Source organism: Panthera leo, chromosome B1 (assembly GCF_018350215.1).
Source record: "Panthera leo isolate Ple1 chromosome B1, P.leo_Ple1_pat1.1, whole genome shotgun sequence".
Taxonomy (NCBI): Eukaryota; Metazoa; Chordata; class Mammalia; order Carnivora; family Felidae; genus Panthera; species Panthera leo.
In genome coordinates this window covers 192,770,037-192,794,684 of record NC_056682.1, presented here as the reverse complement: position 1 = coordinate 192,794,684, position 24,648 = coordinate 192,770,037, and the positions used below count along the sequence as shown (strand labels likewise).

At 43.6% G+C, this 24,648-nt stretch overlaps 1 protein-coding gene and 2 non-coding genes across 10 annotated transcripts in view; 1 reads left to right on the top strand and 2 right to left on the bottom strand.

Moving 5' to 3' along the window:
* The window catches only part of PROM1 (prominin 1), a 134,992-nt gene that overhangs the window by 26,015 nt on the left and 84,329 nt on the right, over window positions 1-24,648 (bottom strand). For all 8 annotated transcript variants that reach the window (XM_042936847.1, XM_042936843.1, XM_042936845.1 and 5 more), the window contains 7 exons: window positions 19,698-19,818; window positions 17,629-17,692; window positions 16,118-16,207; window positions 10,784-11,001; window positions 8,618-8,692; window positions 5,523-5,586; window positions 2,493-2,652 (listed from right to left, as the gene is read on the bottom strand). In XM_042936847.1, the coding sequence (XP_042792781.1) occupies window positions 2,493-2,652; window positions 5,523-5,586; window positions 8,618-8,692; window positions 10,784-11,001; window positions 16,118-16,207; window positions 17,629-17,692; window positions 19,698-19,818 (792 nt within the window). The remainder of the gene's footprint in view (window positions 1-2,492; window positions 2,653-5,522; window positions 5,587-8,617; window positions 8,693-10,783; window positions 11,002-16,117; window positions 16,208-17,628; window positions 17,693-19,697; window positions 19,819-24,648) is intronic.
* LOC122218778 lies at window positions 2,226-2,329 on the bottom strand. The gene has a single exon (XR_006202109.1). It is a non-coding gene; the product is annotated as a U6 spliceosomal RNA (small nuclear RNA).
* On the top strand, window positions 12,310-12,499 carry LOC122218859. The gene has a single exon (XR_006202167.1). It is a non-coding gene; the product is annotated as a U2 spliceosomal RNA (small nuclear RNA).

Sequence of the window (24,648 nt, the reverse complement as noted above, 5' to 3'; positions counted from 1 at the left end):
TGTTATCATACATAAAAGAGGTGGCCTCACAATAACGCAAAAGCTATCGGACTGGGGCTGGAGCGATTGAGCGATACTTGGCAATCAAATATCTGATTGGCCCGCTGATTCCTCAGAGGGTGACGTTGTAGTGAAAAGATCGCTTCCCACCCCTAGTCCTCCACCCCAGCCAGCAGGAAACCTTAATTTTTATCTTGGTTTTGAAGAGATCTAGCTCGCTCACTGGTCAGGAGAGACTATGGCTTCCTTCCCTTGCTTCATTTCTGCGGGGGTCCTAAGCAGGGCCCTTGCTCCATTCTCCAAAGCCACTGATAACAATACCCGTTTAAGACTTGGAAGTTCTGTCAAGTTTCCTGCTGCTGCGAGCGCTTATTGCGACGTTGATGACAACAGGCGGACAGGTCATGATCTGACAACAGATACAGAAATACCCAGCTCTTTTCCCGGGTCTTCCTCTAAAATGCTCTGTGGTTTCGGGAATATTTGGGAGGGGACCTTGCGTTCTTTGCTGAACCAGAAACTCTACATGGGGAACGTGCTGCATATCTTAGAATTTATGAGCATCCTAAATCAAGTGCCTGCAGAACGCAAATCTCAATTTCGTAATGGTCCTGCGAGACATTTTAGGATAATGGAGCCTCAATTAGGTCTTACTGGCATTCCCGGAAGGTACAACAACCTTTTCCAGCAGCCGAGGAGCGTTCAAGGGTAGAAATGCTGCCCAACCATTAAAACACTAAAAAATAAAGCGTTTACTTCTGCGACAAAAGCTGCCTCTGAAGCTTTTCATTAAATTAAGAGCAATCTCATTAATTGTAATGGCCACCTGCACCCTTTCTGTGGCATTTTATTCCAGATACTGGGGATGCCAAATTAAACAAGCCATGGAACCTGGCCTCAGAAATCTTTTACAGTGAATGCATGCTTCATCTGCTTAGTTAGATTTCCTTTAAAAGTAACCTTCTAGTCTCAGGGCAATGGGAGTAGACGTGTAGATAGTAGTTGTATCATTCTTTCCATTTGTGAAACTCTAACCTCTTAAGAGATTGTGAATTCATTGAGAAACGGTCTTTTTTTTTTTTTTTTTAAGTTCATTTATTTATTTTTGAGAGAATCAGAGACAGCGTGAGTGGGGGAGGGGCAGAGAGAGAGGGAGAGAGAGAGAATCCCAAGTAGGCTCCGTGCTGCCAGCACAGAGTTGACGTGGGGCTTGAACTCATGAAACCATGAGATCATGAGATCATGAAACCATGAGATCAGCCGAGCTGAAACCAAGAGTTGGGACCCTTAACTGACTGAGCCACCCGGGCGCCCCAGAGAAAGGGTCTTCTTATGTTTGCCCTGATACCTGCTGGAGGGTCCCAGCCACACCGTAGGAAAATGGCTTACTAATTACAGGGCAATATAGACAGAGTATAGTCAGATGGGGATTGAAAACCCACCTCTGCCACACTGTTGTTGGCCTTTTGTAGGTCATTCTACTCCCCCGAGCCTCAATTTTCTTGTCTATGAAACAAGATTACAAATAGAACACAACCCTGGAGTCTTTTTCTTCTCTTTTCTTTTCTTTCTTCTTTTTTTTTTTTTTTTTTTTTTTTTGGTATTAAATGAGAAGCCACACGTATAGCACTTGGAGGGCACATTGTAACTGTTCCTGAAATGCTAGCAGTTATTATTTTATTTATTACTATTATTTTATTATTTACCTTGAGTTCTTGCATAATAAATAACCAAGCAGGACAGGAACTCTCTGGAATCTCCACGAGTTTGGACAGTAAGAACGATTCCCAAAGTGGTAGGGCGTGGGGCTGAGTGTTTCAGAGAGGACAGCACATCTTATATCTCGCATGGTCGTCGAATAACTCAAGTCTGCAAGCCTATTGTTCCCTGAGATGTCCACTGTCATCTCCAGGGCCCAGACCCCATCACTAACATTGTCTAGTGGGGCAATCAACAGCTGGGATCTAGAGCTGCTTACCTGAGGTCTCCAGCAAGCTCCTTATTTCAAGGATGTTTTTCTGTAAGAACCAACCTCTGTGTGTGTGTATTTTATAAGCCAATGAAAAGAAGAATATTATCCAAATGCCCTCCTTAATTACTTTAAGGCTTTAAAATTCTTTTCCATGTGTTAGATAATGATAACTAAGATTATAGAAGCCATTAATGACATAAAAATTGCAAAGTATTGACCACTTGGCTCAAGAACTTACAGTCTCCAATTAAAAAAACATACATAATACTCCATGATTTTGCATGCCATCCTTGTGCAGGGATGTTAATCTTCCCTGTATAGTTCCAATTTTAGTATATGTGCTGCCAGAGTGAGCACTCCAACTTTTTAAATAAACATAAACTAGGATTAACACATATCCGGTTACGGCTTCTTTGTACAATTTTCTCCCACAAGATGATCCTGCTTCTCATGTCAGATTTCTACCCTGTTCTAGAGCAAGGCTCACTCTCTAGTTTGCTAGCTCAAGGGGGGCACTCACCTGTACGAATCATACTCTTCCAACGTGGGTAAATTGCGGTGGATGTAAGTTTCAGTGTCATTAATGTAACCCATGAAATTCGACAGCTGATCCTGAATAGGAATCTGTTCGCCTATACTTTCAATATCTGTACCAATGGAATTCAAGGTACTTTTGACATCTGAAAACAAAGATACCCAGGTTATGCATTTTCAAGCCCAGGGGAAACAGGCACTTTGTTTTGGAGCCAAAATGAAAAGCTTCAACCACTTTTAGTTTTCCCCATGTTATGTATGTGGTTAAAACATGAAAAGGTTCTACAACAAGCACGAATGTAGCCAAGACCATCAGAAAGCAATTACTCAACAAAACAGCAAGCTATGAGCGCTGACTTTAATGATATGGTGCTGAATTCAAGCCAGAGTTTTCTTCTGTTACTTACTTCACTAAAAAATAAAATGAATCTGATGATTAAAACTTATGGTGTGCCTACCATGGGCCACGCACTTTGATATAAATGTTAACTAATTTATTACACTGAAATAGATATTCTTATTCCCATTTTACCAACAGTGACCCTGAGGCCCATAGAGGTTAAATTACTTGCCCATAGGTCTTTTTTTTTCCAGAAAGCACTAGAAATGAAATTTAACCTTGGGTTCGTCTAACTCCAAAACTTCTGTTCAGTGATTTTGGAAAAAATAATTTAATAAGAAATAGCATTCAGGAATGCAGTAATTCGCCAGGACCAATTTTTTGAACAAGTGACCCCAGGGGATATTTTTCTTAAAATTTTATTTGACTCATACAAATTGAGACTTGTTAAAGTACATCTGTGTATCTCATATGCAGAGAGCAATTTATTCCCAGTGGTCAAAGAGTTTCTATTAATATCTACCCTAACCTTTCAGAGAGAAGGTAAGTTCCAATTTTTGGAAAGTGTTTGTCCCTTGTGACAGGTCCTGGGATCAAAGACACTCAGGACACGGGTGTCACTTCATTTAATGCTCACCTAGGTCTGAAGCTGGTGTTATCTCAACGTGTGATTTTCAACATGGATGTACTAAGAACATGCTAATCAGTTAAATATCCACCGGTCCTGGAAGGGAGATAAACCTCTTTGCAGCAGCAAAGACAAGGTTAGCTGTTCTCACAGTGTGATCCCAGGGCTCCTGGTGAACTTCGGGTACCGGGTAGCATGACCCATGATGGAGTTACATAAAAGGGTGGGAATCTTTTTCAAAGTGTGCTGTTCACACAGATACGTTGAGACAGAGCTACTAGGAGGAGGCCGTTATCCACAGTGGCTCAATTCTCCAAATGGATTGTGCACCCAAAGGCCTCAAGATCCTCAACAAGGTGACTCGGTGGGTCTCGTACTTAACTCTGGGATTTCTGGGAGTTTGTAGAGATGTGGTCTGCAGATTCCTCCTCTGAACACTTCCCGAAACTCAGAATGGGGTTCCTTCTGCTTCTCAGGCTGTCCTGCCCTCCCACACAACATGGCTCCCTGGCTTTGCCAGCTTGGGTGACTCTGTATGTGGCTGGCGTCCTCTCTCACTGAATGCTTCCCTCAGACCTCAGTTTTGATGTTGCTTCCTCCAGGAAGCCTTCTGCTACCCTCTCCCACCTTGGATCTCTTGCACGTATCCCATCATGTTACCAGAGTGTGATAACTGGCATCTGTATACATGCCCTGCTGAGCGGTAGGCAGGGCTCACGCTTTATTCGTCTCCCATTCCCAGAGCCCAGCAGAGCCTGGCACACAGTAGGCACTCAAAATAGGTGTGCAGGGTGGGACCGGATGATCAAAACGTGGGAGCTAAGGGTTTTTATTCGTTTTGGAAGGGTACGAATCTAAGCAATTAATATTCAGGCTGATGGAGTGATATTCTCCCAGACCCGGGAAAACTCTGGCTTGTGTTTAGGCAATGACACCATGTGTGATGGGCCTCGCTCACACATACTGCACACCTCGCTTTGCCAGACTTACAAGGGAGGGCTGCATGTATTGGCAGAAGAGGTCCAGAAAGGGGGAACAGAAAAAGTAAACACAGAAATTAGTAAGCAGGTGGCTATTAGATGTACAGCATGTGTTAGCCTTCAGACGCTAGCACAGGAAAGCGTGAACTTTGTCTTTAGTATCAGTATTTTCAAGTAGAATCTTAGATTAAACAAAAAGGAACCCACAAAACATCTAAAGCATTATGTAATAGGATAAAATACTTTTTACCCAAAGTCTTAATGGGTTGAAAGAACACTATTGGGGGGGGAAATCAAGTACTTCTAGCACAACATCTTAAAATCACTTGGTCAACAGATAAAAGGAAGCACAGAGAAGATGATTTAAAAGAAGAAGATCTTCCATAGCTTCAGAGATTTCTTCTTTAAGCAAAGAACCCACGTTTCTTGCCATTACTGCCCCCAAAACTACTTATAATGCACTGTTTCTCTGTACCTTCACCCCAAATACCATGACCTGAATACAACATACTTCAATCATTTAAGACTAGCAGAATTCTCTCAATATCAGTTGTCTTTCCAAAATCGTAAACAACCTTATAAGCCTAAAACACATTTATAGCAGCATCAGAAGGCAGATGTACATCTTCCTAAAAAGACAAAATCAATCCTTAAACATAGTAATTCTGGAAAAAAAATTTGATTTTATGTTCTTTTAGAACATATAATACTCTACAGTTTTTCCCTAGCGAAACCAGTCAAAATGTGACTTTCCAAACAATAGCTGTCTTTAGCGCTGACAGTTCACGATGAGGGCTCATCATTACAGTGTGGTCCTCAACCTTGCAGCCTCTGGCCAGCAGGACCATGTTAATCAGCGTTCAATAGGGTTATTATTTCTTAAGATCAAAATTGTGGTGTGAAAGTGGCACAATTAAGAAGCTCTGATTCTCATTTACTTTTCAAGATCAGTGAGAGGACTTTTTTAAGAGAGAAAAATAATACAGTTCTTAACAATACATTTTTTTGTCCTGATCATCCGTTTCTTAACAGAGAGAAAAAAAAAAAGGACTTCAAACTCTGACTCACCTGATATGATGTCTGTGGTTTGATTTTTCACCATCTCAGGAATATCATTAAAGGATTTATAGCCCTAAAAAATAATTCAAAGTAGATTGATGGACATAGTGAATGGGAGGGCAGTTAACGAGTACCCATTTTCTAGCTTAGTTTGGAGTAGAGAAGCAAACTAAAAATGAAACAGTCATCTTAAGGAGGAAATGATCACTATATGGTCATTAAAAGACTACAAAAAAGTTCCCCTTTAAAGAAGATTTTCTTTAAACTGTATCCACTGAAGTTCCCATGAAAAGTTTGTTACTTAAAAAAATTTTTTGGGGGGTGCCTGGGTGGCTCAGTCGGTAGAGCGTCCGACTTCAGCTCAGGTCATGATCTCACAGTCCGTGAGTTCAAGCCCCGTGTGGGGCTCTGTGTTGACAGCTCAGAGCCTGGAGCCTGTTTCAGATTCTGTGTCTCCCTCTCTCTCTCTGCCCCTCCCCTGCTCATGCTCTGTCTCTCTCTATCTCAAAAATAAATAAAAACATTAAAAAAATTAAAAAAAAAATTTTTAACGTTTATTTATTTTTGAGAGAGAGAGAAAGACAGAGACAGAGCATGGGCAGGGGAGGGGGAGAGAGAGGGAGACACAGAATCTGAAGCAGGCTCCAGGCTCTAAGCTGTCAGCATAGAGACCGATGTGGGGCTCGAACTCACATGTGAGATCATGACCTGAGCTGAAGTTGGACGCCCAACTGACTGAGCCAGCCAGGTGCCCCAAAAGTTTTTTACTTTTAAGCTTTTAACTTATCTATATTAGCGTTTCTCAATGGGGGGAAATTTTGTCCTCCAGGGGACATATGGCAATGTCTGGAGACATTCTGGTTATCACAACTGTGGCACTGTGTGAGCAAGGTCCCCTACCACGCACAGGACAGCCCCATAACAGAGAATTATCCAGCCCCAAGTGTTAATAGTGCTGAGGTTAAGAAACACCTGATCTGTACAGTGTACCATGTGCAGATATAACGTGAATTTCCAGAACTGGAATCGTACTTTCCAATGCAATTACGAACCAAAACTAGAGATCTCGTCTTACAGAAAACAATAATGCCCCAAAACACAGCTTATAGAGAATATAAATTATAGTGAGGCTCCAGTGAAAACAAAAACAGCAATGCCAAGCTCTGTCATTTTGGGGCTAAATCTGTGACGGGAAGAGGTCATTACTTCCCTCCAAGCAGCTCAACTAAATATACAGCTTTTCCTCTGGAAGAGGTTTAATTTGTGTTTCTTTACTGTCTGCTGGTGTATTTAGCCAACTGCTAGGGAATACGGTATCGATTACAACTTGTCATGGACTGAATGTCTGTGTCCACCTCCTCCGACAGTCAGCATCGTATGTTGAAATCCTAACCCCCTCCCACGTAAGTAATGGTATTAGGAGGTGGGGCTTTGGGGAGGTGATTCATTCATGTGGATGAAGCCCCGTGGATGGGATTAGTGCCTTTATAAAAGGGACCTCAGACAGCTGTCTTCACCACATGAAGATGCAATGAGAAAACAGCCGTCTGCAACCTGGGAGGGTCTCTCACCAGAACTCGATCATGCCGGCCCCCTGATCTTGGACATCTAGCTGCCAGAACTGTGAGAAATAAATTTCTCTTGTTTAGAAGCCAACCAGCCTATGATATTCTCTTACAGCAGTCCAGCGTAAGTTACAGACTTTATACGATTTATGGTGCCAGCAAGTTTCCAGTTTAATCTAGAAGCACGAATGCCGTAAGAAGAACATCTACCACTTCTGTTTCCTCAACGGTGACTAAGTTCGCAGCCTGTTTGGATTACTGTCCACCTGACCTTCTACATTTATCTGCAGTTGGACTTGTGGAGGCCCCCCACTGTAAGAGGTTTTATGGCCAGAGAGGGCCTTACAGATCTCCTGGTTCAATTCCCTCATTTAACAAATGAGGGGACACCAGGACAAATGACCAAGAGTTTTTAATGACTTGTTTAAGGGGACACTTAACTTTGTCAGTAGATGAGTATTTAACAGATGCCTGATGATCTTTTTATATCCCCTGCTAAAAGACATAGAGGCAAGAATAAAACTGTTCTCTCCCTTTCCTGCAGGCCCCAGCACTCTTGTTGAATCATAATCTACAATCTATTGTGCGCTCAATATATAGGTTGAATAAATAGCAATAATTGGTAGGCTACCAGGGAAATGATGATGCCCTAGACCAAAGTGGTCCCTGCCATTTTCAGGGTTTATACTCCAGTGGGACAATAGAAACATTAAAGCAATAATCACAGTCAGGAGGATGTTAACAGAGAATATCTGCTGTACTGTAGGAACGTATTAAAAAGGGTTTGACTTGGTCAAGATGCGCAGGAAAGGTCTCATTAAGAAAGTGATACCGAGGGGTGCCTGGGTGGCTCAGTTGGTTAAGTGTCCGTCCGACTTGGACTCAGGTCACGATCTCATGGTTCAGGAATTGGAGCCCCGGGTTGGGCTCTGTGCGGACAGTTCAGAGCCTGGAGCCTGCTTTGGATTCTGTGTCTCCCTCTTTCTCTACCCCTCCCCCACTCGCACTCTCTCTCTTTCTCAAAAATAAATAAACATTAAAAACATAATAAAAGAAAGAAGGAGATACTGAATGCTTTAAGTAGTTAGTATTTAGCAGCATAAGTAGTTCGGTGAAGGAGAGGGAGAAAGGAGAGAATGGTGGGCATAGCTCACAGCATGTGCAACTGTGCAGAAGGGGGAGGAGACAAAAGCAAGGGGAGTGACTCCCGGCACAGTAGGAGGGACCTTGCCTCAGAGTCAGTATGGGGTTCAGCACCACCCCTAGCAAATTCTGAATCCCAGGAAGGCGAGATCAGGTTTTGCTTTCTACCTCCAGCATGGTGCTGTGCACACAACAGATGCTTAATCCCAATTTCTCGAAGTGAAATGAGCAAAATTATCTGGAAGATAACAGTTATGTCCTTGGCAAACCCCTTTCCAAATTTTCACTGCTTTTTTGCGGTTACGTGTTTTCTTATGTACTTGTCTACTCTTTAAAGTGATGTAAAATAAACTACAGTCTAAACTACTGTATGTTTTTTTCCCCCAAAATACGTACCTGTTGAACCAGGCTGGACAAATTTGTTTGAAGAATATCATTAATCTTATCAATTGGCTTATCCAAAGATGGGAGCTGAAATTTGTAAAACAAAACATAAGGCAAAGTGGTTACTCCCAACATTATTTGTCATAAAAAGGGAGTCATCTTATATCCAAAGTCTCTTTAGTCTCTTAAGAGATTTAAGTCTCTTAAGTCCCAAAATCTCTATATTTAACTTGCTTTTGAACAATAGAATATTTATTGGGGGGGGGGATACATTTAGCTCAGGGTGGCCTGTACAAGCATCAAGTTTTAGATGTTTGGTGGGTTTCTGTTGCAGTTAGCTCAAAATGCAGGAAAGAAATTTAACACAGAGCGAATGTGGATGACCTCACAATTTCAGGTACCGAATACTGTTGAACAAAGTCATAAATAATACAGGCAATAGTTATACTGTTGAGTGGTCTGGAATGAAGTTTCCATTATAGCATCATACCTGGGTTTAAAGTGTTCTGTTTCTTGCCAACACTGAGACAAACATCATGGACCTTCTGACACGATGTACCAAGAAGGACACAATATCACTCTTGTGATACCCCCGGGAAACATGCATAACTCAAATCTAATCACGGGGGAACACCAGATAAACTTAAGTCATGGGTCCTTCCATAAAACAAATGGCCTGTGGTCTTCAAAAATGTGAAAGTTAAAAAAGAAGAAGATAGGCTGGGGACTGTCCAAGATTGAAGGGCCTAAACAGACATGACAAGTAAAGACCAGGTGTGACTCTGGACCGGTGTCTAGACTGGAGAAAAAAAAACAGCTGTCAGTTTTTTAAAAACATCCACAAAATTTGAATATAAACTATGGACTAGTCAGGAGTCTTGGGTCAGCATTACATGTCCTAATTTTGATAACTGTCCAAAAGGTTGTGTACGTTTAGGAAATGCACGGAAATAGTTAGGGGTAAAAGGACATATTGTCCAAAACTTATCGCCAGATGATTGAGAAAAACACAACATGCATCATACTTTATATGTATACATGATAATGAGTAGACGGGAGATACACAAATGGAGAAACAAAGAAAATATAAGGAAGCAAATGAAGCAAAATGGTGGCAATTGGCAAGTCAGAGTAAAGGGTGAAGAAGTTCCTCTTACCATCCTTGCAAATTTTTTGCATGTTTAAAAAGACAACAGAATAAAAAGTTACCTCCCTCCCCAAAAGACTTGAGTTCAAACAATTTCAATGCAAGTGAAAATCCCAGTCTCTGAAAAGCTATTCAATGGTGACCACAGTGATGGTGGTAGATATGTAGACACAGAGGCTGAAGATGAAGAGTCTGCGTAGTATTGGCCCATGAAATAGGAAGGTGAGAAGAGTAGATTTTATATATTAAAATATTATTTTAGAAAAAATGTGGCATGTATATACCGCTATCTCGATAAATTAAAAATCATGAGTAGATGTGATTATTTTATCTGTATCTTGGGACTTTATATTTTCAAGATGCTCCAAATTCTCTTTTTCCCCCTAATTTTCTCTTTGGAATAGGAGAATTACTTCTATTTAGATATAAATGGTTAATGTAGTAGGCATGCCCTTTGAAAATATATTTTAATTTTTAGAAGTCTACAAAAACACACACTTCTTTCTTTTTCTTTCTTTCTTTTCTTTCTTTCTTTCTTTCTTTCTTTCTTTCTTTCTTTCTTTCTTTCTATGCTTATTTATTTTTGAGAGAGAAAGAGAGAGAGAGAGAGAGAGAGAGAGACAGAGCAGGAGCAGGAGAGGGGCAGAGAGAGAGGGAGACACAGAATCCAAAGCAGGCTCTAGGCTCTGAGCTGCAAGCACAGAGCCTGATGTGGGGCACGAACCCACAAGCTGCGAGATCATGACCTGAGTCGAAGTCGGATGCCTAACCGACTGAGCCACCCAGGTGCCCCTCTTTTTTCCTTTTAAAGCTGAATTCATTCTGGTAGCTTCCATCAAATCTATTGCAGAGAACACTTGAAAGGGGTTTCCCATTATCCTTTCTCTCCTGCTGCAGCCATGCCCATGTGGCGATCAGATAACCAGGACAGGCTGACAGACACCCAGGCCACTGTCCACTGGACAGGTGTACCCACACTGAGTCCTGCACGGTTGTCCCAAAGACACTGCTCCGTAGCAGAGTCCCCTCACCTGATCCATGTTGGTATTGTCATCCAGCTGGCTTAGAGACGTTCTGATGTTGTTGCAAGTGGTAGCCACTGGAGGTGCAGAGCACATGGGGTCATTGAGTGATTGTTCCAGGTCCCTTTTAACGTCACTGAGGCTGGTGTTCAGTTGCGCGCTTGACTTTTTCAGCTCCTTTAAGGTATTGTTCACATTCAATAGGGCTTCTTTGGTCTCTTTGATTGCTGTAGGAACACACCTTGCTTTAGAACAGAGGCACCCACCAGGCTGCCAATGGCAAAATTCCTTCTCATCTACCAAATACCCTAAAGGAACTTGAGGCGAACTTCTAGATGACACTGGAAGGCAACCAGAGGAGCCTAAGAGGGGAATATAGGGACATGCTTGGCTTCCTCAGCAAGCAACTCCAACCAGCTCAGCTTTCCCACCTGCACGCTTTTCAGACAAAAAGAGAGAGCAAGAACCAACTCAGGGACACAACAGGGCATGTAGGTGTAGCATTAAGTGGCCTGCACAGGAGCAGTAACGGCAGGAAAAGGGGCTGTAGCCCCAACAAGCTGGCATCTTCAGCCCCGAGCAGTTTCGACGCACATAAACACTGATCACGCCCGGACCTAGCTTTGCTAGGAGTATTCAAATAGCTGGAACCAAACACAGAGCAACAGTTCAAGAACGTGGTTTTGGATTCAGGCGGGTGTAGGTGCAGATCCCAGCTTTGCTATTTTCTGGTCACCGGAAACTGAATCCTGAATGTTCTTTAGCAATCTCCTCATCTGAAAATGGTGAAACCACCACCACAGTCATCATGAAAGGTGGGGGTCGGATCGATCAGAAGGACCTCCTCCATGGCAGTGAGTCCATCGGTACTATGTGGGCAGCCTCACAGCCTAGGACACGTGCTTGCATTAGGAAATCCTTGATAACTGTTTGCTATCCTGGTTTTTCTGAGCTGCGGAGCTCTGTATTCATGGCCATGCAAAAGAGTATGGCAAAACACACTTCACATCACACAACACATACCTCACATTTTAATGTGGTTTACCCCTCCTAGTCCTTTCCATTTAGAGGCAAGGTAAATTTTTAAGGCAAGAAATAAACAATAACCTAAAATGATGGATAATAAAATAAATTGATGGTCCAGAATACGTGTGTCCATTGAAATGAGGTCTATAGACATTCTGGGTTATGGGCACTATTCTGTCAGACCCGAGAAAGACTCAGAGGTAATAAATACACATTTTTCCCCAAAGGCTTCGAAGCATTTTATGTCTATAAAATATCTACTGGATCCGGGAGTCATTCCAGACCTAGCAAGATCACGTATATTATGCATCTGAAGTCACTGGAAAGATATTTCAGATTCTCAATTTTGGTTAATTAGCATTTTACCAGCTCATAGCACATTTCCTTTGTAGGTCCTGATCTGAAGCTCAAATAAGATTTACACAAATCAATATGCATGTTTCTGCTCTCTGCAAAGCCACTAAACACGGAAAGCTGCAAAGAATTTTAAGCAAAAAAATTGTCAAGGCATCGCTTCTCAGCCTTTTGGCTAAGATCCAGTGTAGTATCTGTTCTTAGCAGTTTCGTATCAGATATGTCCTCTGTCCGAGGGTAATAGATTAAATGGAGTTTTAGAGCAGGGAGATTGAAGAAGGGTTTCCTCTGTCTACTCCACACATTGACCTGGTCCTGCATTACCTCCAGGAGAGTGACCCCTCAAGAACAAAAATATATTGTCAAAGCAGTTTATTAAGCATACTTTTAAAAGCTCTGACAACACCAGAAGCTGAACTGTGATTTACTCAGGCTGTCTTAAAGACAAATAAAACTTTAACCCTATTGCAGGAAGCACTGAAGAGAAAAATACAATCCGCTTTAATTGCCTTTAATCCAGAGAGAATTCTAATTCAAACATTGAAGATTGGGCAAATGATGGGCCACAAGTAAAGGTACATGCCAAGCACATTACATCATTCGTATATTTTTGCACAGAATTTACCATCACATAATTTTGGAGCTGGAGGAGATCTTGGAAGACCAATTTTCCAAATGCCTGGCATCATCCCGTGGCCACAGCACACTCAAACTCCAGATTCCTAACTCCTCTCCCAAAGTTACTCTGTGATGTCTTCCCATGGACGGCACAGAAACACCCTACATCTTAACACTCTCAAATGTACCCAAATACCATCTAGTGCAGACCAGGCAACACAGGCTTTATAGGCAGACCCGCATCTGAATCCCAGTCCACCATTTCCCAGGTACCTGGTCTTGGACAAGTTACATCATCTCTGAGCCTTACTGTCTTGAGTTGGTACAATGGAGGTGACTATACCCATTGCACAGAGCTCTTGGGAGCACTAAGAGGGTTTAGGAAAAGTACCTGCTATGTGGCAGGCCCTTAACACTCAAAAGCTTTCTAAATACTACTTTATAGCCAATCATTTCTACAAAAACTTGCTGTGGACTTTGGTGGTTGGCATCTCGGAAACCATGTCACCTGTCTCCCGTGCTGCAGCAGACTTGTGTTTCAATCACATGGGTCCCACCTCTGGCTTAAGGAGTGGGGCCTGACTACCTCTAGCCAAACCACTTCCCCTGTGTAGCACTGGTCCACAGATGGCCGTAGAAACCCAGATGGCCCAACTGGAGGGAAATCTGGTTGAGGAGGAGTAGTGATGAGGCTAGTGTCAGCCCTCTTGCAACTACAGGGGGAGTTTGCATTAGAGTGATATAGGCGTTATAGAGAAAAGCTTGGTGGAGAGAATCTCACCACTAGATCAAGCCTTACCTGAAGCCAGATATCAGTTACATGAGCAAATAATCCACTTACTTCAAAGCCAGATAGAGACAGATGTTCTATATGTGTCAGGGAAAATGGCACATAGTTACTCAAGAGATATTAAAATAAGACAAGACAGATGACTGGAGACATCTGACTGTCAATGTCACAGAGCCAGCCCACATCATCTTCAATCCATTGGTGAAGACACACAAGGCTATGATGAGGGGACATGGCGGATCATCAGCAAGAGCAATGCCAGAGATGTGGGCAGTGGAAGGTTGGCATTTTCCAGGAGTGATGGTCCTCCCAGTGAGGGAATGAGGAGCCAACAGACCCTTACCTCCTTCCGTAGTCTGATCCTGGTGGTGATGTAATATCTCCTACTAACCACAGGACAGGGCAAGAGCATGAAGGCTCCTTGACAGTGCTGAACCCCCGAATCCACCAACTTTGGAACTGCCATACCTGCAATATCTTGTCCTGTGTGATAGGCTTCCTGTTGTTTACGCCACTCCAACGATCTTTGGCATTGATAGCACATCAATGGCACCTCCCAAAGATCTCTAAGTGTAAGAACTGTCTGCAAAGTTCCCAAAGCAAATGAAAACAACCGTACCCTGATTTGAATAGATAGATATATCCATAAAGCACATCGAGGGCAACTAAAAAAAAATCAAATGATTACAGACATTAAAAGTAAAAGATCAGGAAGCTCATGAAGTCGAAAGGAGTTGCCTCGCAACTGAGGCAGGACTACGGAAGAATATAATCCATTTTCTACTCTATAACCAGTGAAGTTACAGGATTCCAAACTTGGAAAATGAAGGTAAGGGCTTCAGGCCTTTCTTTATACGTTCCAGAAATGAGAACCTACTCCAGGCCAGACACTCTGCTGGGCTGTCCCCAGACACAAGTTAGGGGCATAGAGACATGAGCAATATCAACACGTCTTGCCCTTAAGGAGCTCGTTGCCTATCAAAGGTGGGGGGTGGGCGGGTAGGGGGCGGTGCTGTAAATACCACAAATGAGCTGTACGTTTAGGGTCACAAGGTAAGGAGCAGAAATTAGGAGGTTGTCATGCTCTGGGACGGGAAAAGGAGACATGAGGTGAAGCGTGCAGAGAACAGAACACTTAGCTGTGGTTTGGTATGTAGTAAGAAGATGTTGGGAAGGTCCTGTGGCACTTCACACAGAGAAAGCACACGCAGTAAAAGGGTCTGGGAGGGAATGATGCCTTTGGAGACCCACAGAAGAATAATACTGAGGTTCATGGCTTGGAATGGAAGGTTTGGGGGCTGGAGGGTCGAGACAAAAAATGATTGGAATGATAGGCAGGGGCCAGGTTTGGAAGGAAGGCAGGAAGGGAGGGAAGGAGGGAGGGAGGAAGGAAGGGGCTACATGTAAAACTCTAAGAAAGGAAGGCAGGAGGCATGGATGCTTGTCCTGCAGTCACATCCCTTCTCTGGGCCTCAGTTTCCTTGCATTGGTAGGACATGGGTGGTGATGCGGAGAACAGGTGTTGGGCGGGGGGGGGGGGTAGCATCTAAGGCATCAACAGCAGAGGTCACACCTTCAGTTGCAGGTAGACCTTTTGCAGGGCCAAGGAGAGAGCAAGGAAAGACTGATCAGTTGGTTAAAAGTAATCTTACCAACTCCTGGCCTGTTCTGCACATCACCCTGTTTCCATACATCACCTGAGTCTTTGAACTCTTAAGTGGGGGGTGTCAGGGAGGAACGCCAAAACGAGCGGGCATAATTTTCTCACTTCTACACTGTTTCTTCCTTTGTGGGCTGTATTCTCAGGAATACTGGCTCATGACAGCCACATTCATGGTGGCTGAATGACGAATGTGGCAAGTAGGTGACATTGTCCTCTCTATGAAATACTAAGCACAGACATCTCCTCAACATTTGGAAGCGTCTAGGAGAGCTTTGACTCACTGCAATTGAATATGTAGTTTCTTCAAATCCGCATATCTGCTCACTTATATCACTGTCTATGGTGTCTTAAAACGTGTGCAGATTCTTCTTTCCCAAAGGTGGTTTTTTCCAGGGAAAAGGAAAGAGTAACCAATAGACCCCACCCCCACCCCAGACCTAAAATTCTCTAGGCTGCTCATCTTCTATAGCAAGAGCCCACAAGCTTTTTCTGTAAAGGCGCAGAGAATCAATAGTTAGGCTTTGTGGTCCACGGGGTCCTGCCAATGTTCAACTCTGCTGTCAGCCACAGTGTGAAAGCCACCTTAGATGCCACCTCACCAGAGGAGCGGGGCTGCCTTTCTAGAACTATATTTACGAAAAGACGTGGCAGGCTCCTATCGGATTCTGCTGTTGTTATTTCAAAGGACTTTGAGATAATGAGTACAACTTCTCAGGCTCAAGCTTTTTAAGCAAACAAACCAACAAGCCACACCATTGCCACGGCGTGTGTCTGGACTTGGCCTGTGGGCATGTCTGCATCCAGGAAAAATGAGAAAAGGGGAGCGGGATCCTGGGAAGCCAGAGACCTCCAGGGGGAATATTCTCTCACCCATTTCCGTCACGGTGCTTACCTTCTGCCATGGCTTTGATGTCATCAAGCGCGGGGATCACTTTAGGTCTCAGCTGTTCGTGAATTCCGCCTCCCAGCAATGATTTAACATCTAAATCCCAAGAAGCAGAAGGGGCTATGAGGGTAGGATCCACGAATTTCTGCCCCCCCACCCCTTACCTGCATTCGCCTCCCCCTGTGGGACTTCCTTTCCTAGAAAGTCATCCATCTGTGGTCTCGCCTGCCCCGAAGGCCCCTTTTTTTCGTCCTCCACCCCACCTACGTGCTGATTCTTGCCGAGATTTTCTTCACGCTATTCAAAGTTCCCACACCCGCAGTTCCCATACCTGCGGACTCGGCATTTAAACGCGCAGGTGTCCCCGGCTCTCCGGAAGTTCAGACTATGCATGTTTAGCCTTTACGAAAGACCTACGTTAGTACCAGTTTTCACTAAGGTAAAGGATTTTTGCTTTGATGAAAACATCGCTCATCGCTGGTTTTGCAGCGAGACGAGCCCAGAGACAGCAAGAGTGGCGCCCCCCAGCGCCTTCCGCGGGAACCACACCCAGCATCTCAGGCGCAAGCACCAGAGCTCCGAGCCGTGTCTGTGAGCATCTGGGCTGTATCTCCATCAGTCGTATGCATCCGTTAGCAAGATGTGTCCCATGATATCAGGAAAGCCTAAGAGAGGTGATTTTGGGGGTCTGGGAACGCTCAAAACATTTCCCGTATAAATTAACGGTAATCGTTTCTTTGCTTTATGCCATTTTTAGTTTATAGAAGTATTCACAGGAATGCTCAGCATTCGGTTAGCGGTTAGCGCGGGCGGGGGCGGGATCTGTCCTGGAAACACAATGTTGATGAAGTTGAGCTGCAACCGTTATCTCTAATCTTTCCAGCAAGGCCCGGGGTTCCCAACATCGGCACTATCAATGTCTTGAGCTGGATAATTGGTTGTGGGGGCTGTCCTATGTGTCGTAGGGTGTCTGGATGCATCCCTGGCCGCTACCAACAGGTGCCAGTAGCTCTGTCCCCACCCTCACTGTAGGGACAACCAGAATGTCTCCAGATGTTGCCACATGTCGCCTGGAGGGCAAACCAGCTCCTGGTTGAGAACCACTGAGCCAGGCTGTGTGTGAACTCCTCGCGGACCCGCAGGGACCAGCACTGCCCGCCCCTCGATTTCTGAAGCCCACTGGTTTCTCTGGGAGCCCACTGCTGTCTGTAACAAGGGACCTGACAGAGACCCATCTCCTCTGTCACAAGGGGAATGAAGAACAAACACTTCTGACTAAAGAAAGCAAAAGCATTTTTACAATAAAAGCTGGGCTTTACTCATCAGGTAACAAGCTGCAAATTGTCACTGTTGGGAATTGTTCTGTTTTGCTCCAACTTTCATGAAGAAATTGTAGACATCGCATACTTTATCCCTTAGCCCATGTTTTATGGGAGATGGTCCTCGCATCTTCTAGCCAAAACAAACAAACAAACAAACAAACGAATGAATTCGAGGCAATTTTAAGTCTTACTCACTATCCAGATCTGAGAATGCCTTTTCCTTAGTGGTGGTGTACTGGCTCAGGATATAGCTGATTTCCTAAAAAATAAAATAAAATAAAGTAAAATTGCATGAGACCTCTTCTAAAGTTCAAAGCCACAGTAAAAAGAGATTTAACATACAAAAACTACCCTGAATCCAAACATGAAAAAAAATAAAGCAGGTTCTTAAAGACGCTTATATGTTCTGATACCCAGACTTCCTAATAACACTCCAAAACTTCTTGGCTCAGGAAGCATGATTTATACTTTCTCCTGATTCTGAGAGTCTGGGCGGGGCCGGCTCCCCTGGGGACAAATGGGCCCCTCTCCTGACATGGCCTCTCATCTTCCAAGTGGCCAGTCTGGGTGTTTTCACATGATGGTCCTGGCAGCAAGGGAATGAGAGCGAACACTGCAAGGTCTCTGGGAGCTTGAGGCCAGGGTCACGTGCACTGCGTTCTTCTTGCCATGGCAAGTCACAGGCACAGACCAGATTCAAGGGGTTGGAAACAGATCCACCTCTCTCTTTTTTTTTTATGTTTATTTATTTTTGAGAGAGACAGAGTGCAGGGCAGGGAGGGGCAGAGAGAGAGGGAGACACAGAATCCGAAGCAGGCTCCAGGTTCTGAGCTGTCAGCACAGAGCCCGACGTGGGGCTCGAACTCATGAAGCATGAGATCATGACCCGAGCCGAAGTCGGCCGCTTAACCGACTGGTCCACGCAGGCACCCCTAGTTCTAACCACATTTTTAAAAACTGATACAATATTTAATGTGTTAGTATTGTTTTGGTAGACTAAACTTAGAAGAGTGCATTTCTGTGTGAAAAAGCCCATGGATCCTAGTGGGCTCTGATTAGTGAATTCAACAGGAGGGCATCCTTCTGCACATTCTGGTACCCATCATCCCAGCATCAATTATTTAAGCTGCTTTCTGCTCAGATATCTTTAAAAACAGTATTTTATACAGGCAAGACATTAACATGCTTCTGGGATACAGAAAAAAATGTGCCCTCCAGCCATCCTGTTCCCCTTCTCCCCAAAACAACTTCTGAGTGTGCATGTATGTGTGTGTTCATGCGTGTGTGTGTGCATGTGTGTGCATGTGCATGCGTGTGTGTGTGTGTGCATGCATGTGTCTCAGTGTCCCCTTCCCGAGGAATTCTACACAACTGTACAGATACTAGCAAATGGGTATTTATAAAGCAGAAAATTTTCATGACAAGAGTGACTGCACACAAATGGCAGGTATTCCCAAAGGGAAAGGATAATAGCACCCAGATTTTTCTTTTTAAAAAAATCACTGGGGCGCCTGGGTGGCTCAGTCGGTTAAACAGCCAACTTCGGCTCAGGTCATGATCTCGCGGTCCGTGAGTTCGAGCCCCGTGTCGGGCTCTGTGCTGACGGCTCAGAGCCTGGAGCCTGTTTCAGATTCTGTGTCTCCCTCTCTCTGATCCTCCCCCATTCATGCTCTGTCTCTCTCTGTCTCAAAAATAAACTTTTAAAAAAAAATAAAAAATAAAAAAATCACGAGACCCTTAAGATAGTTAAGCAGTTTTATAATAAGTATTATAATCTTATGTTATACCTTAAAATAATTAATTTTTTTTAAAGTGTATTTATTTATTTTGGGAGAGACAGAGACAGTGTGAGTGGGAGAGGGGCAGAGAGAGAGGGAGAGAGAGAGAATCCCAAGCAGCTTCTGCACTGTCTGCACAGAGCCCAACATGGGGCTCGAACCCACAAAACCATGAGATCACGATCTGAGCCAAAACCGAGAATCAGATGCTTAACCGGCTGAGCCACCCAGGAGCTCCTGTTGTACCTTAAAATAAAGTAAAATAAATAAAATAACAAAATAACGACACCAGTTCTGCAATTACGCTTTTATACTCTTTTGAAAATCACTTGTTGGGCCTTTATTTCCTCATCTATAAGATGAGGATAGCACCTGTCTATGCTGATTTACTGGGTCTCTAGACATCCAAAGGGGGTCCCAGATACATACAGGGACTCTGAGAGGCCCAAACACAAAGCATCACGGATGTACAAGTGTGGTTTTTACCGCTGGAGCTCCGTTCAGGAGAGTTCTCAAGTCTCTGAAGTTGCTGTCTGCCAGTTTCCGAGTCTTTTCGATCTGGGCCCTCAGGTGGTGGTTTGCCACAAAACCATAGATGATACCAATGCTGCAGGAAATGAAGAAGAGAACAGAAGAGCATTCAGTGTGTGACCCATGGTCACCTGGCCAGGCACAGAGCAGCTCTGTAGATGGGAGGGGAGCAGGGCTTCTGAGCAGAGGCCCCATGACGGCAGGACCCTCCTCCCCACCAGGCCCTCTTCCCCTGCCACAGCCTTCCTGCCAAGATCCCATAATCCAACATGTGGGCCACAAAACAGGACTCGGTCCTCTTGGAGGAGGCACATACCTGTTTAAGATATGCTGTTCTGTTGAATAGGAAATCTTATAAATGGAACAATGTTCCCAAGAAATTGTGGAGGAAACAGAAGGAACAAAGGTTATAAGACAGAGCGTGTCAGAGTCCCATTCCTGCACACATGTGAATATGGCGGTACATCCTCCTGCACAGTGCACGCATAAACGCACCTCCCATGCATACCTCTGCTCCCTCCAAAGGCAGGGATCTCTCTAATTGTCTCTATTAGTTTTATTTTACAGGTTAAAAAGAAACATGAGTTACTTTAGTATTAAAATGCCACATGAGAAGCTGTAAACAAAGCATACATACTGTATCGTTCTATTTTATATAATGTACCACCTCGAGAAAATGGTGCTAAAACTCAGTGGTTCTGTTTGGGGAGGGGTGGCTAATGACATCATCTGCAGGTTCACGACATGGAAGTTGACGCCTACGTACTTATGATATGGATGCTCCAGTCTATGTAAAATAGACTTAAATAAAAGAGTTTAAAAAACACTATGAAAGGCATTGCTCATGGAAAGCTACTGTACGTGAAAATTAAAAGCAGAGTTTTCAATTCATCCAAGATGTCTGCGTTTGATCACTTTAAGTGTTTTTTTTTTAACGTTTATTTATTTTTGAGACAGAGAGAGACAGAGCATGAATGGGGGAAGGTCAGAGAGAGGGAGACACAGAATTGAAACAGGCTCCGGGCTGTCAGCACAGGGGCCCGATGCAGGGCTTGAACTCACGGACCGTGAGATCGTGACCTGAGCTGAAGTCGGCGCTCAACCGACTGAGCCACCCAGGCGCCCCGCTTTAAGCGTTCTTAATGCTAACTAGTTACTAACAATCTCCTGACTTAAGTTAATTTGACCAGCTGGTTTTTGTGTCGGAGCCTTCCAACGTTAAAATGTTACATTGAAAATTGGGAATTACTAAGGCTCTTCTGTATTTCACCACTAGATGGCAGCAAGGAATTACACAAACTCCTAACAGAACAGTAATCAACCTACAGAAATGTACAACAAATCTTTTGTTTGTAACTATCCGGTGGAAGATGTGGATGTTTCCAGAACAAAGTTTTGTAAGTAACAGACAAACACTGTGGCCAAGTGTCTGTTTTTTTGCACCCAGAGTCCCATGTTCTCAGGCAACTTCTCCATCTTGGGAAATGGGGATAATCATTCACCCTATATACAGTCACGATTCATTGCAAACAGCATTCGTTCATTGCTGGTCTCACATAAAACGTATTTGCCCTGAGCAGTATTACACAGGTACATTACGTTTGCCAAATGAAGCCAAAAAAAAGTCTGTAAGAATACACAGTGTTGAAAAGTATTTCTTATGGTTAACAAGTTGCCATGGAACGTGTACTGGAGTAGGAACATGAGACTCGGGTTCTAGTCCTTCTACTGCCAGTAACTTACACTGTGGGAGCTTGGGAAAGTCACTTTCCTTCTCTGAGTTTCAGCCAGTACTGCAAAACTGAAAATTAAACTGGATAAGTACTTCTCTTGTTGCAAAGGAGAAGGGTAATGGATGTCCACAAGTTCTCCAGGACTTTTTTTTTTTTTAATGTTTATTTATTTTTGAGACAGAGAGAGACAGAGCATGAACGGGGGAGGGTCAGAGAGAGAGGGAGACACAGAATCTGAAGCAGGCTCCAGGCTCTGAGCTGTCAGCACAGAGCCTGACGCGGGGCTTGGACCGTGAGATCATGACCTGAGCCGAAGTCGGACGCTTAACCGACTGAGCCACCCAGGCACCCCTCCAGGACTTTTTTTTTTTTTTTTTAATTTTTTTTTTTTTCAACGTTTTTTATTTATTTTTGGGACAGAGAGAGACAGAGCATGAACGGGGGAGGGGCAGAGAGAGAGGGAGACACAGAATCGGAAACAGGCTCCAGGCTCCGAGCCATCAGCCCAGAGCCTGACGCGGGGCTCGAACTCACGGACCGCGAGATCGTGACCTGGCTGAAGTCGGACGCTTAACCGACTGCGCCACCCAGGCGCCCCTCCAGGACTTTTTTCTAAGGTTTGGGTTCATGCGGATGGTAATTAAAAAAAAAGCATATTAACAATAATCTGTGCCACTTGGAACGATCACCTTACAATCTTTGCCAGTCTTAAGTCCACCTTTGTACTCGTGAGGCAGACAATATAGCATAAAAGTAATAGTTATCAAGTGATGCACCCATGCCAAATGAGGCCAAATGACCCAAAACAAGGACTTTGGAGTAGTGTGAACAGAAAAATAAAGGAAAGAGTTGGGTTGTAGCAACGCACCTGGATCTTTATTTACCAGGTCCAGTTTCAAACATTCCATCCCATGACGAGTCAGTGCTAACACCTGAGTATACCTGCCCACCCCAGCATTTCACGCTGGGGCCCCTTGCTCTCTCTCTCTCTCCCCCTCGTGTCCACATGGTCACCCATCATGCTCCAGACCGATTTTGTCATGTAAGAAGGTAGAATGAACTTGAGAAACACACAGGTCCAAGTCCACTTGGCTTTCACCGAACCCCCTAGACGGAAGAAGAACCTCCTGGCCCCCAACTCCCAGAGCGCTCTCCCTGAAATTCTCGTGGGCCATTGCTCACTTCATACTCTATTTTGTCTTTATTTCTACGTGTATTTAATTTCCCTAGAAAGAGGTGGGAACTGCTTCTTTGTCAACTTTAGGTGAACGATGGGTCTCTAGTCCACGGGGCGGGGAGGGGGGGGTGCTCAGTGAAAGTGGGTTTAAAGACTGGGCTTTATTTCACTTGTCCATTTAGAAGATTAGCCTTATGTTTGGAGAGTCTTGGTCATAAACTGTGTTCCTTTACTGGATAAATGCCTTTACTCAAAAGATCATCAATCAGTAAAATGAAATGCAATACAACTCTGCAAAACAATACTGAATTTCAATGCAACATATTTAAAAAGACCCACATTTCTGCCAATCAGTTACGAATCCAATTAAAATGAAAGCATTGATCTTTTTTTGAAAAAACCAAACTGTCCTACACAGAATTCCGGAATAAAATTCAGCAGCTTTCAGAGCTGATTTTCAGACCCATAACACATTGTAAATCTTATATGAAGGATGGCAAATTCAAATGCCTACACAGAAACCACAAAGGGCAAAACCTACGATATGAACCGCTAGGAGCTGGGAGGTGGCAGGTGGGGGTGGGGGCAGATGCTCTGCACTGCCAGACTTTCCACTCATTCCAAAAATCCGGAAATCTGTATTCTTACGTAAAATTTCCCCCTTTAAAATATTACCAACTAAAGGATGCCTGGGTGGCTCAGTCGGTTAAGCGTCCCACTCTTGGTTTGGGTTCCAGTCATGATCTCACGGTTCGTGAGTTCGAGACCTGAGTGGGGGTTCTGCACTCACAGCTCAGAGCCTGCCTTGGCTGCTCTCTCCCTCCCTCTCTCTGCCCCTCCCCAACTTGCACTGTCTCTGTGTCTCTCAAAATAAATACAAAGACTTTATTAAAAAGATAAAATTTTACCTACTAAGTAAAGGGAAAAAAAACCTAAATACTAAGCAGACCAACTGACAGTCTCCATTTAGAATCTCTAATTTAAAACTCTTATTTAAACACAAATAGAGAATAAAGAAGTTATGCTTTTTGTTGCCCTTGATTTAGAAAGTCCTATTACGCAATATGTTTTGTTTTCTTTTTTTTGTCTAGTGTTCTGTTTTGAGAGAGAGCACGTGTGTGCGAGTGGGGGAGGGGCAGAGAGAGACTCATAAGCAGGCTCCGTGCTCAGTTCGGAGCTCGGTGCGGGGTTTGAACCCACGATCCTGGGATCATGACCTGAGCTGAAATCTAGAGTCGATCACGCGCTGACTGAGCCATCCAGGTGCTCCCTCAATATATTTTTTAAGCAGAAAAAAAATCACATGAATGTGTCAGCCAACTATTAGAATAGGAGAACACTGAGGGAACTGTCTCACACAAAAAGGGGAATCTGGCATTTGACATAAAAAATATTAAGAACATATGCTTTTATGCGGTACAACAAGATCTCTTGAACTTTTTAGCCAAATGTAGGAATTTTAATTTTTATGGTATATTAATATTACATCTTCTATATTTTTAATGGACAGACCAATCTTCTCGCATATACACTTAAAAGTGAACTTAAAAGTTTTAAAAACTGAGGCTAACCCTTTAAAATTTGTAGCAATTTTTTTTTACCAATTTCCACTGACTTGATGAAATTAGCCAATAATTGCCAAATAAATGCTCTCAGTCTATAACTGATCTCTTGTTTTTTTTAAAGATAGTTTTTTAATTTTAATTTTAAATAACTCTTTCATTCACATCTTGAAAATCTCATGATTTTCAGGCATGCTCAGTTTCTTTTCTAGAACCTTGTGGCCTCCATGCCAGGAATTGACCATCACAATCCTAATTAAAAAAATGAATTTTGAAAACAGCCATCTTCCTGAAAGAGACTGGAATTCAATTTTCACCATGGCAACTGGAAAAGCTGGTTTGCTGTAGTCAGAAACTTAGAAATATACTGGAAAAATAAATATGGCTATTTGTTCCTCTTTTGTTACTGTCCATAACCTTTTGGAATTCTAAAA